The sequence below is a fragment of the Sprattus sprattus genome (assembly GCF_963457725.1).
Source record: "Sprattus sprattus genome assembly, chromosome: 3".
NCBI classification, from domain to species: Eukaryota; Metazoa; Chordata; class Actinopteri; order Clupeiformes; family Clupeidae; genus Sprattus; species Sprattus sprattus.
This window is the reverse complement of record NC_137922.1, coordinates 59046561-59060124: the sequence shown is the minus strand read 5'-3', so window position 1 is coordinate 59060124 and position 13564 is coordinate 59046561. Positions and strand designations below refer to the sequence as shown.

Here is a 13564-nt window from a genome sequence, read left to right as displayed (position 1 = left end):
AGACCTGAAGAGGAAAGAACCCAAAGAAGTGGTTATGTAAATAAACCTGACACTAGGCTAGAAAAAGGATAGTCAGACAATAAGCTACATAGGAGAAAAATAGCAGGTAAAAGTTTATCATATATATATATATATAGATATAGATATATAGATATTAATTCATCATGTGCTGAATTATATTTTGTAACATGTGTTTTGAGATAGAGAGGGATAGAGATAAGTGAATATATCTGGCCTCCAGATGAACTTTCTGTCACACGTGTCTGAACCCTTGCACTTTAATACACTACATAATGAGGGGGTGAATGGCAGGCAGTCCTGAAATAGTTAGCAGACAGACTGGAAGTAAGTAATTAAGTAAGTAAGACTTTATTTATAGAGCACATTTCGTACAAGAGTTGCAATTCAAAGTGCTTTACATAAAATCAATAAAAGCAAGCAGCAGGAGCAATTAAATAATGGTCAACATCGTATCGGAACCTTAAAATATAAAAATCATAATAAAAGTAATAAAACCCTTCTGCCTGGCATTTAGCTCAGTCGAAACCATAGTGCTGCTTCATAGATTCCGCCCTACCCTGTTAAATATTTTCCCTAGCTATGTTTCCCCGCCCAAAGGCCACCCTTCCTTCTATACCCTTCCTTCAGAGGCCTGAAGACTGAATAATATAACAACAGGTTGGAAGACAGAATAATATAACAGGTTGGAAGGTAGTGTGGTAGCTGGTGGCTAGTGGGCTGTTCCCCATGAATGGTTTGTGTTAGCACAGTTAGCATCGTTAGCTCCTGCTGATGTGGTGGCTAATGGGCGTTCCCCATGAATGGTTTGTGTTAGCATCGTTAGCCCCTGCTGATGTGGCTGCTATTAAGCCGTTCCCCATGAATGGTTTGTGTTAGCAGTTAGCTCCTGCTGATATGGTTGCTAGTAAGCTGTTCCCCGTGAATGGTTTGTGTTAGCACAGTTAGCTCCTGCTGATATGGTTGCTAGTAAGCCGTTCCCCGTGAATGGTTTGTGTTAGCACACTTAGCTCCTGCTGATATGCAGAGCGGCATCAGCCTTGCTGCGGGTTATCCAAAGGTCATCAGGAGATTTCTCCAAACCCCTTCTGCATTTTAAGTACCCCCCTGCTCACAGGGCTCCCCCATAACCTACACACTCAAACACACACACACACACACACACTCTCTCTCTCTTCCACACACACACACACACACACACACCATATACGTCAGCTGTGTATCTTACGGCCTAGCAGCAGCTGAAGTGCCTTGCATTACTGCCAGCGTTGTAAAATCAGCCCCGCTTGGATCACGGCCTCTGTCCTGCCACACACACACACACTCTCTCTCTTCCACACACACACACCGCTTGGATCACGGCCTCTGTCCTGCCACACCAGACCCAGTCTCTCCTCCTGTCTGCCGACACCAGACAATGTTGTCACTTCACTGCAAAACTTATTTATGCAAAACGTATTTATACTATTATTTGTACTAATTGTTTTCTTATATGTTGTTGTTGTTGTCGTTGTGTTATATGTTGTCCCTTGTAGCATCGTCAGGAGCAGTGCTCCAAATTGTATTGTATGAGAAAACAATTACGATAATGTATTTTTCTATTCTATTCTATTCTATTAAAACCAGAACATTTGATTCCACATAAGCCCACAGATAAACTCTTTTGGCCTGAACTGCCCACTGATGCGATACATGTCTTTGTTTTTTTATTTTAGTGGTGCTGCGGATTTCACTTTGAATAAGGGTTTCAGGTTCATCTTGAATACATGTGATATCAAACACTGCTTTTGAAATCAGGAATTCATAAATAAATTCTGATCTCTCGGGAATCAATCAATAAAGAAATGGCTTGTACCCCTGAAGAGCTTGTGTGTGTGTGTGTGTGTGTGTGTGTGTGTGTGTGTTACTGCTGCTGAAGAGGTTTGTTTGTGTAACTATGTGTCAGAGTAAGTGTGTGTGTGTTACTGCTGTTGAAGAGCTTGTGTGTGTGTGTGTGTGTGTTACTGCTGCTGACCCAGTTCTGCTCTCCTCCTCCTCTTCCTCAGCTCCTGGACCTGTTCATGGTGTGGGACTGGTCCACGTACCTGGCTGACTACGGCCAGCCCAGCTCCAAGTACCTGCGGGTCAACCCCTCGACCGCGCTGGCCCTCCTGGAGAAGTTAGTATCCCACCACGACACTCACCCACACCATCACATTTAACCAAAGAGTGCTTGATGACTGACTAATGCTCCGTGGTTTTGGTCTGGCCTTGCTTCACTGTAATATAGCATATATGCTGTGTAAACGTAATGTACGTACACGTAAAGAAAAATGTGTAGTCATGGCATTTTATTCACCGCCCATGTAACACTGTAAACAAAATACTGTGAAGAACACGGACAACGTGAAACATGTTTAAAACAGATTATCAACTGAGTACGAGGTATCAAATGAATCTTGTTAATACATATTATCAATAATCTATCAGACGTTGATGATTGATGAGTTACTGTGGATAATTCTCTATGATATCATGGTGGTTAAACGTAAGGTTAAACGTATTCTCATTTGTAGTTCCACGTTGGTGGAACGAACTGCCTAGTACTACCAGAGCAGGGTCGTCCCTCTCTGCCTTCAAGAAGCTTTTGAAGACCCAACTCTTCAGAGAGCTCCTCCCTTCCTAACTGGCACCTTGACTAGAGCTTAACTTGCACTTCAGCAGTTACATTACTGCACTTCTTTTTCTTTCTATGTCGTTTTTCTATTTCTTATGTAAAGTAGTATTTATTGTTACACCAGGTTTGTATTGCTCTTAGCTTGACTGTTCTCTCCCTTGTACGTTGCTTTGGACAAAAAGTTCTGCTAAATGACTAAATGTAAATGTAAATGTAAGGGGTCACAACCGTGTCAATCCTGTCTGCTTAAGCCCAAAACTCTCTCTCTCTTTTCTTTCCAACTGCTCACTCTATGCAGAGTCAACCGGGGGTATGTACAGTGTTTCCCAGTCAACTAGTCATCCCATCTCACCTAGTGGTCATCTAGTGTATGAATCCATCCTCGCTGAGCTGGTCGTCATTGGCCTGTACTCTTAGACTTCATTCCTAGCCTCGCGGTCCAGACACATCATTCTCCCACGTCATCTGGACTTCAGTTCTGCCTCTTTGGTTCACCCCTCTGCACCCCTCTCCTCTGTTGTGTGTGTGTGTGTAACTATGTATCAGAATAAGTGTGTGTGTGTGCGTGTGTGTGTGTGTGTGCGTGGGTGTGTGTGTGTGTGTGGTTGTGTGTGTGGTTGTGTGTGTGTGTGTGTGTGTGTGTGTGTGTGTGTTTGTGTGTGGATGGTCCACTCTTACTGCATCTCCCCGCCAGTCACCGACAGCATACTTAGTTTATAGCTTCAGAGTGCGTACAGTGATCAACTCTCTCGCTCTAACTCTCCTGGTATCTTTCTTTCTCTCATCCTACGCTCCCTCTCTGTCTCCCTCCCTCCCTCTCTCTCTCTTCCTCCCTCTCTCTCTCCCTCTCTTTCTCTCCCTCCCTCTCTGTCTCTCCCTCCCTCTCTTTCTCTCCCTCTCTCTCTCCCTCCCTCCCTCTCTCTCCTTCACCTTCTCTGCTGCAGAATGAAGGACACCAGTAAGAAGAACAACATCTTCTCCCAGTTCCGCAAGAATGACCGAGACAAACAGAGGCTGATTGAGACGGTGGTGAAGCAGCTTCGGAGTTTAGTCAACGGAATGTCCCAGCACTCCTAAGGCCCCCGAACACCCCCTGTCCCCCCCCCAAGCCCCCCCCCTCCTGCCACAAACACACCGACCCCCCAACCCCCCCAAGCACCATCCTCCGCTCAGCCCCTCGAAAACACAAACTTCTGTGTACCTGACTGGAAGGAAACCTGTACATATGGAGAATGAGGAGATGTGAAGAAGAAGAGTACCCAGAAAAAGTCAGTTTGCTGAGGGGGGAAAAGCACCTGAAGGCTGTGTTCTGAGCAGTGAAATTAATATTATATTCATTTCTTTTTTTTCTTTTGTGTGGAGAAATCGTATTTTTAACGATTGAGAGATATTGTTTATGTTGTTTTTTTTTGGTTTTTGTATATTGTAAAAGTATAATGATTGTATCACCACAGTCGGTGGTGTGTTTGGCAGGTATGGAGATGCTGAGGAGAAGTTTGAAGAGAAGTGATGAAGTCCAACAAATGAGACTGAGGTTCCTGCAGACCTCTCTTGGTCTCTCTCTCTCTCTCTCCCTGTCTCTCTCTGACACACACACACGCACACACACACACACACACACAGCCACACACACACAGAGCCGCACATACATATACACCACATGCAGATGTAGTTTTAATGTAAATATATTTCAGTATATATTTAACACTACAGCAGTTCTCGTCCTGCTGGACTGGCTTGAAACTAATTTGGCTTTGAAACGTTTGATGAGCCAAAAATGCATGAGGAGCTTTTTTTTTTTTGGTTGGTTGGTTGATTGGTTGTTCAAAAGAGCAAGAGACCTTTAAGTATAATTCACATATAATTCATCCTAGTAGGAACCGTTTGGAAAAAGGGTCTATTTTTTCTGTCACAACGATGCGGTTTGCTGGCATCCCAAAATGCTACTTAGAATTTTCTTTGGTTTTTATTTGCCTCAGGGTGACACGGAATCTTTTGGGTTGTGATGCTTTAGAAGCCGGTGCTTACGGGAGACGGTGACGAACAATAACTGGTCTGTTTGCCGTCTCGTTAAGCATCCATTGCCTATAGGGAAAGGACTCTTTTGCAAACAGTTGTGTGATTGGATTCTGCTCTGAATTGCTTTCAACAGGCGTTTTTTTTGCACTGAATTATTTAAGTTAGTTTTTTTTTATTTTAATTTTAAATAGATGCTTGTGTAATTAAAATGTCATTTGTATATACCACCTATTTTGTTAAAAAAAGAAAAAGGAATGCAGAAGAATGTGAATTCTGCAGCAATTTTACGAGATGATTAAGTAAACGCATCTCCCTATGCTAAATATGTAAGTAGAGTTTGAAATTGTACTTAAATTGAACAGACACAAGTTCACCGTATGCAATGAGAAGGGAGTTGCTAGACCTGCGCCCCCTCGGTTGGCTCTGCGCAGCTGCAACAAATACGACTCATCCATTCAACATTTCAACATTCCTGTGTGAAGCCATCGATGTAAGAGCGCGCTCCGGGACATTTAAAACGGCTACCCGCCGTAACTGCATCCTCGCCATGAACCTACGATAATTCCTCCTCCTCCTCCTCCTCCCCCTCCCGGTCCCCTCTTCTCCCCCAATTGACTGCTATATTCCCAAGATCCCATCTGTTTTTATTTGTGTGCTATAATAAAATGTGATCACTTTATTGGTTTGCTCTTTGTCATCGTGATATAATCACACACAATAGCGCTTTGCCTGTAAGCCTACCAATACGGCTGAGTGGAAAAAGTGGTGAACTACATCCAGTTACATAAGGCAATAATTCCTGGCGCCACAACACAGAGATCAGACTTATTTTGTCCTTTGAGTTTTCCATGTATAGGAGTTTAGTGTCACGAATGTTGTTTGCGGATAATGGTGAAGGGTCGCGTGATTCAGTTAATTGATATTATTTGTTGGGCGGCGATGACAAGCAGGTTACCGAGGATCACCATGGCGACCACCACAGCAGCCAACCATTTTCCAACATCCTCTCAGCCACTGTGGAGTGGAATTTGTATCAAATAAGGTGCGAACCTCAACCTACAAACTTGTGCTTGTTGTGTCTCTAATGGCGTTCGGGACATTCATTTAAAAAACGCATCGATGAGTTTCTATTAAACTATAAAATCTGCATGCCGACTTGATCTATCATCGAAATAGGAAGAAAGTGATCTAAGCAGCCAGACAATGTGTGCATCAGCTAAAGAACATTCACTCGGATCTTCTCAATTAGTTCCACGCAAGGAGCGGAAGTCGTGCGTAAAAAGGTCTGAATGGCGTGCGTGTGTGCATAGCCTTGCCCGTCTGTCGGTGGGTTGTGTGTGTGTGTGTGTGTGTGTGTGTGTGTGTGTGTGTGTGTGTGTGTGTGTGTGTGTGTGTGTGTGTGTGTGTGTGTGTGTGTGTGTGTGTGTGTGTGTGTGTGTTAATGGATTTCCTATTCAGTCTTTAATAACTTCAGACCGCCCTGTCGCTCTCGATGTCCTCGTGACAATGAATGGCAACAAACTTGACTCTAACGAGCCCTCTTCCCAAAACACCCTACGTCATCAACGAAGGTGGATCATCATAAATGGCAACTTATTTATAAAGAGCAGTAGGATCATGACCTCTCCAACGCATCTGTGGCTCAGTCCAGAGACAGGCAGATGAATATTGTTTGCGGAAAAAACTCGTCAATACACAGTAAGTCAATGCTGTTGAGTTTTTTTTTGCAAGATGGATAATAAAATATGTGCGCACACAGGTGCTACATTTGGAGACTACGTGATACATGGTTTTACCAGAAATGTACGCTGTTGCTTTTTTGACGGTGATAACCATTTTTGCAATGTATGATATCTGCAGGCATTGTAAGGGCACCGTGAGAGATTCTAAGACAACTGCCTTCTGTCCCGTCTCCCCAAAACAAGGGATAATATTCACTATTTCAAATTCTGCCTTTTGGAACCTCGAAGATGATTCTGTTCGAACTTGGAACCCTGTCCTTCTTCGCCACTGCCATCGCGTCTTGCCTGTCAATTGTGCTGCTCGTTACCATATCGCAGCAGCTATGGACTCTGCGATGGTCCATCACCAGGGACCGAGACAGCGACTTACCAATCCCTAAGGGTTCCATGGGGTGGCCCGTAGTCGGGGAAACACTCGACTGGCTCTTCCAGGTAACGTTCCCGTGTGCGTAAAGTTGCGCGCAGTAACCTAAACGCATGTGTTATATTTTGTAAAGTGATTTACGCAGTCTACTAGGTAGGCAGTGTCTTGGCAATGCTACTATACGGTGCAAGGAGCCAACTGTCAATTTATCAGCTGTCAAATTCCCTGGAATTGGAAAGACGTTTGAGAAGAGGCGTACATACGATATGAAATGCACCTTACGCACACGTTTGTTCTTTTTACTCGTGTTCTGATCCTACTGCAAACACTGCAAAAATAATTTTAAGATTAAAATATGTCTCCGCAGGGTTCAAATTTTCACGTGACACGGCGTGAGAAGTACGGCAGTGTTTTTAAAACGCATCTCTTGGGGAAACCAGTCATTCGCGTGACCGGAGCAGAGAACATTCGCAAGATTCTAATGGGCGAACATACCCTAGTGTCCACCCAATGGCCGCAGAGCACACGCATCATCCTCGGTCCGAACACTTTGGCCAACTCTGTCGGTGAGCTCCACAAGCGCAAACGAAAGGTAAGAAGCTCGCAGAATTAAGATTTTATCAGTGTCGATCTCAAATTTAAAATGTTCACCATTCCACGTTTTGTCATCTGCTTAGATCCTCGCACAAGCGTTCAGCCACGCCGCGTTTGAAACGTATATCCCCCGCTTACAAGATGTCATCAAAAGAGAAGTCGCCAAGTGGTGCTCAGAGCCCGGTTCTATTGACGTCTACGCCGCAACCAAGATGCTGACCTTCCGGATCGCGGTGCAGGTGCTTCTGGGTCTGGATGCGGCGGCGGACACTCAGATGGATTACCTTTCCAAAACGTTTGAGCAACTAACAGATAACCTATTCTCGCTCCCCATTGACGTGTCTTTCAGTGGTCTCCGTAAAGTGAGTAAAGAGAAAAAAAAAAAAAACCTTAGCCGATTGCGGTATAAAGGACCTTATAACAGTGTTGTATTATTTCCTCTGTCAAGTTTACAGTATGAGTATTTTTATCTGATCGTGATCTGATCGCTGACGTTGTATATTTTTATTAAAGGGTATAAAGGCCAGAGATACCCTCCATAACTTTATGGAGAAATTGATTGAGGAAAAGCTGCAGAAACAATGGGATGGATATAACGACGCTTTTGATTATATCTTGGGTAGTGCCAAAGAAAACCATTACGACGTAACTCTCCAAGAGCTGAAGGTATGGTTTCCTTATTTGTTGCAGTGTGTATTTTGTGCAATACTGCATTTCGTTGCCCCAGTACTTGAACTCTTTGCAATGACAATAAAGTTGAATCTAATCTAATCTAATCTAAAATTATATAATACGTGTGCATTCGTTATCTGCGTGTGTGTGTGTGTGTGTGTGTGTTTTCTAGGAAACTGCGGTAGAACTCATTTTTGCCGCACACGCCACCACAGCCAGTGCCTCTACGTCACTCATCCTGCTCTTGCTCCTGCACCCCGCCGTAGCCCAGAAATCCCGGGCGGAAATTGAGTCATCGGAACTCGGGCACACTATCAGTAGAGTGACTGCCCCCCGTCTGTCACCAGCACACTCAGTGGAAAGGAACAAGAACTGTAAACAAGAGTCTACTCCAGCAGAGCATCACAACACTGCTGCCACTGTCCAAAAACAAAACGGGACCAAAGTTGGACCAAGGTATCATCTACCCCACCTGACATTGGAGAAACTAAGCCGGATGCGGTATTTAGACTGTGTCGTAAAAGAAGTCCTGCGACTTCTCCCACCTGTTTCCGGCGGTTACAGGACCGTTCTGAAGACGTTTGAACTGGATGTAAGTATACAAACGCAACTATCTTCACAAGATAGTAAACACGGTCATTATGAAAAGCCACCATAAAATAGTGTGTGTACGGCATAAGGACAGTTTTGTAACATCTGGAATAAGTCCAGGTTAATCAGTGTGCTTATCTGACTCTGCTCGTTGCTACCTCTTTCTTGGAATACGTAGTGATAAGCTGTGACTTTTGGAGTCATCCACTGGCGGTCTTTATTGCTTTCCGTGACTTTTATTTCTGCAGCTGTTCTTCGCAACTCTTGTCAGTTTCTCATACAGAGTCATCCAAACTCATCGTTTACTGACATTAAAAATGGTATTTAGAAATAGAAAATATTATAATGCAGAGTCTAAGATTAAATGTAGTTGTTCTGCAACTTCTTTTAAAGCAGTGTCTTGCTGCATCAACCCCCCACAACCCCTACCTCGTTTGTAAACATTCATATCCCAGTCAACCATCTCAGGTAACAAGGTGTCAAAGGAATTTGAACTAGGTTAGTACTAACCCCAAGGTTGTTGAGAAAGGTGGCTCTGAAATGATTACTTTCACACAGTTCACAGGTAATAAAGTTAAGCGATAATAATGTCTATTTCTATACATCAGGAGCATGCCAGGATTTTGTAGATAGACATATAGATAGATAGATGGATAGATAGATAGATAGATAGATAGATAGATAGATAGATAGATGGATACTTTATTAATCCTGAGGGGTAACAGGTACATATTAGAGCCCTGCCTCATAAACACAAAACATACCATTTGGCCCCATCCCCATGTTATCTCTCTCTCTCCCTCTCTCTCTCTCTCCCTTTCTCTCTCACCCTCTCTCTCTCTCCCTCACCCTCTCTCTCCCTCACCCTCTCTCTCTCTCTCCCTCTCCCTCTCTCTCTCTCTCCCTCCCTCTCTCTATCTCCCTTTCTCTCTCCCTCTCTCTCTCTCTCCCTTTCTCTCTCACCCTCTCTCTCTCCCTCACCCTCTCTCTCTCCCTCACCCTCTCTCTCTCTCTTCCTCTCTCTCTCCCTCACCCTCTCTCTCCCTCTCTCTCTCACCCTCTCCCTCTCTCTCACACACTCTCTCTCTCTCTCACCCTCTCTCCCTCTCCCTTTCTCTCTCACCCTCTCTCTCTCTCCCTCACCCTCTCTCTCCCTCACCCTCTCTCTCTCCCTCTCCCTCTCTCTCCCTCCCTCTCTCTATCTCCCTTTCTCTCTCCCTCTCTCTCTCTCTCCCTTTCTCTCTCACCCTCTCTCTCTCTCCCTCACCCTCTCTCTCTCCCTCACCCTCTCTCTCTCTCTCTTCCTCTCTCTCTCCCTCACCCTCTCTCTCCCTCTCTCTCTCACCCTCTCCCTCTCTCTCACACACTCTCTCTCTCTCACCCTCTCTCCCTCTCCCTCTCTCTCTCACACACTCTCTCTCTCTCTCCCTCTCTCTCACACACTCTCTCTCTCTCACCCTCTCTCCCTCTCCCTCTCTCTCTCTCACCCTCTCTCTCTCTCCCTCTCCCTCTCTCTCTCTCACACTCTCTCTCTCTCTCCCTCTCTCTCTCACACTCTCTCTCTCTCTCCCTCTCTCTCCCTCACCCTCTCTCTCCCTCTCCCTCTCTCTCTCTCACACTCTCTCTCTCTCTCCCTCTCTCTCTCACACTCTCTCTCTCTCTCCCTCTCTCCCTCACCCTCTCTCTCCCTCTCTCTCAATTTGGCCACATCCCCATGTTCTCTCTCTCCCTCTCCCTCTCTCTCTCTCACACTCTCTCCCTCTCTCCCTCACCCTCTCTCTCCCTCACCCTCTCCCTCCCTCTCTATCTCTCTCCCTCTCTCTCTCGCTCTCTCTCTCTCTCCCTCTCCCTCCCTCTCTTTCTCTCTCTCACATCCCCATGTTCTCTCTCTCCAGGGCTTCCAGATCCCTAAAGGCTGGAGCGTCATGTACAGCATCCGTGACACGCACGAGACCGCTCCGGTGTTCCAGTGCCCGGAGCTGTTCGACCCGGAGCGCTTCGGAGCCGAGCGAGACGAGGCGGGCAAGGGCAAGGGCGGGCGCTTCAGCTACGTGCCCTTCGGCGGGGGCGTGCGGGGCTGCGTCGGGAAGGAGCTGGCGCAGGTGATCATCAAAACCCTCGCCGTGGAGCTGCTGGGCACCACCGACTGGAAGATGGCCGCCAAGAGGCCGCCCAGGATGCAGACGGTCCCCGTCGTCCACCCCGTCAACGGCTTCCACGTTCACTTCAACTACAAGCACCCCTGAGACAGACCCCACACACACACAAACAATAATAATACACACAAACAATAACTGTGTTTCTGTCAGAATATGAAACGCAAACACACACACAATAACAGTGTTTCTGTAAGCATATGATAAGCAAACACACAAACAATAACTGTGTTTCTGTAAGCATATGATAAGCAAACACACAAAAAGTAACTGTGTTTCAGTCAGCATATGATAAGCAAACACACAAACAATAACTGTGTTTTGTTGTAAGCATATAAGCAAAAACACAACAATAACTGTGTTTCTGTCAGCATACGATGAGCAAACACACAAACAATAACTGTGTTTCTGTCAACATACGATGAGCAAACACACAAACAATAACTGTGTTTCTGTCAACATACGATAAGCAAACACACAAACAATAACTGTGTTTCTGTATGAAAGAAACATGTCAAGGAAAGGATGATTGACAGGGCCGAGACCCAATAGTCTTGGGTTTCTGTACATGCAGACAGACAGTTAGTGGTGTACAGTTCCTCTACTATAGAAACAAACATGGTTTACAGCCAGAAGAGGTCCAATCCCTCATGAGAGAGGAAGGAGAATGTAGAGGAAACATTCAAGTAAACAACAACAACAAATGACAACAGTACACAAGGCGTGTAACAAACAAAACAAAGAATCAACTGTACATTACTTAAGTTAAGAAGTGAATTGAATCCTCTAGTTAAATATATTACTGAAGGATTGCAAAAACAAGCATTTGAGAAGGACCAGACAATGGTAGATCGAAAACAGGAAGTTTGAAGAAAGAGAAAGTGAAGAAAAAAAGAAAAGAAAGAACTAAGAAAGTGACACTGCTTTAAAGAAATGCTTGACCTGTATGGTCTGTACAAATTGAAAGCTCTTTTTATGATCTGTGATGTGTATGTGTAAATATGTATATGTATGTATTCATTTTCAAATTCAGTTACACATTTATACTTTTTTATAGCAAGCTTTTTATGGTGCTTAAAAGAATATTTGCATAAATTAGAGAAATGAATATGAAAAGATTGCTTATATTTTCTTCAGTAAAAGAGACAAGAGTTTAGTTAAAACTGCATTGGAAATGTTTTAAGACCAGAAGAACATAAACTCTTAAATGCCCTTTATTTAATTGGGGGTTTTCTGTGATGTATTCGAGTGTGTGGTGGGTTAATTGTGCGTGAATAAATGATGACAGAAGCCAATACAAACAAATCATTGCATGTGCTGTGATATAATGCCATGATTTAGCCATCCAGAAATCATTCACTGACAGATGAGTAAACCAACGCTTTGATTCAATGACACAACATTCAAAATCGATTTCCATGTCTCTCTGTAATTGCGCTAGAAAACACAATCCAAGTTCTTTTGCCTCTGAGCTACGGATTTACGCAGATTCCGGTGCCCCTTTTCGGTGTGTTTCCTACCAGCAGAAGCTCTCTTTTACCCGCAGGTGACAATAGCTACGCACTCTTTTATACGCCAGATCCTTTTCGGTGGTGTGTATAAAGACACTAAACATATGGTTATTCCTCGCAAGAGGCGGTCGTCTGTTGAGCAGCATTTAATCAACACGTTGGGCAAACAATTAGGAGGTAATTGCTCTTACTTAAGACATGCACAGAAGAAGAGGACCTCAATAGGACTCCTCCACACGGACCGCGGAGGGACCAATTACACCTAGGGAGACGGGCGCGCTGACCCTCGCGTGAACCGCTCTGCTACCCCCTCCTGACCCCCTCCCGCGGAGCCAGCAGTTCAGACTACGTACACAGGGGCTATGTGTCATGTAAACTCATAAATCAAATCCGTCCGCGCGTTATCTCCATATAAATACGCCATTCGGTCGTGCCACGTGTCGCAGCGGGGCGAACCAACAAAGGAATATGGCTGTTTTTTTTTTTTTAGAGTGTTTGAAAAAAAAGTGAAAATAACCTAAGAAGTGGAAAACGTGGGATTTCTTTGGGGTAGCCATTAAAACGCTGTTACAGCTCCGTGAACGGATTTAATAATCTCTTACCGTTTGCTTTATGGCCTGTCAATTCGCTGTGTTTGCTATCCAAGAATAATATTGTTAACATTTTTTTTTGTTGTGATAAAGATATTCAAGCGGCCCCTCGTTAACAACTCCAATTAAAAGTTTATTTTCATACAAGAGAACGGGGCCCGTTCATCGCTTGACCCAATTACCAGATTACTGTAAGTGCTTTTAATTACCTCTTTTATTTGATTTGTGTGATTGACAGCCAATGAATAGATCACAGCGCAGATAATAAAGCTTCGCTGCCGTAATTACTGCTTCTCTCTCTCAGGCTCCCGTATCTTGTTATTTGATGGACAGTGAACTTGGCGAGCTTTGCGCTAGAGTTCATCGAGATGTCAGGGTCCGTGTGGTAGGTCATGCGCGGGTCAGCGCTTGGGAACGTGGGGAAGAGCCCTTGGGGAGTTGCAGAAGCCTCCAGCGCGATACCGCTAACGATGCGCTCTCTCAGTACACACCAAGTCGCACAGGAGAGATTCGTATGACTTGAAAAATGTGAACGCGTCCGCCACTACTTGGGTGGCGAATCTTAGACACCAGAATCCATGATGTCAGGGTAGAGGGGATGATTCCATGGTAGAAGTGGGCAACCGCGGGTTAAATGCGCGTTATTACTAT

The 13564-nt window shown here is 44.7% G+C and overlaps 2 protein-coding genes across 2 annotated transcripts in view; both read left to right on the top strand.

Annotated features, from left to right (window-relative positions):
• The window catches only part of exoc6 (exocyst complex component 6), an 81119-nt gene extending 75794 nt beyond the window's left edge, over positions 1-5325 (top strand). Inside the window, exons 21-22 of the mRNA XM_080835651.1 lie at positions 2064-2176; positions 3619-5325. Coding sequence (XP_080691777.1) covers positions 2064-2176; positions 3619-3751 — 246 coding nt within the window. The 3' untranslated portion in view covers positions 3752-5325. The remainder of the gene's footprint in view (positions 1-2063; positions 2177-3618) is intronic.
• Positions 5326-6663: 1338 nt separating this feature from the next.
• LOC308361549 (cytochrome P450 26B1-like) lies at positions 6664-10902 on the top strand (the record flags this gene model as incomplete). The annotated part of the gene is made up of 6 exons (XM_080833923.1): positions 6664-6867; positions 7167-7391; positions 7477-7755; positions 7907-8059; positions 8238-8657; positions 10552-10902. 6 exons carry the CDS (start codon positions 6664-6666, stop codon positions 10900-10902), a joined length of 1632 nt encoding a protein of 543 aa, XP_080690049.1.
• Positions 10903-13564: the final 2662 nt, after the last annotated feature.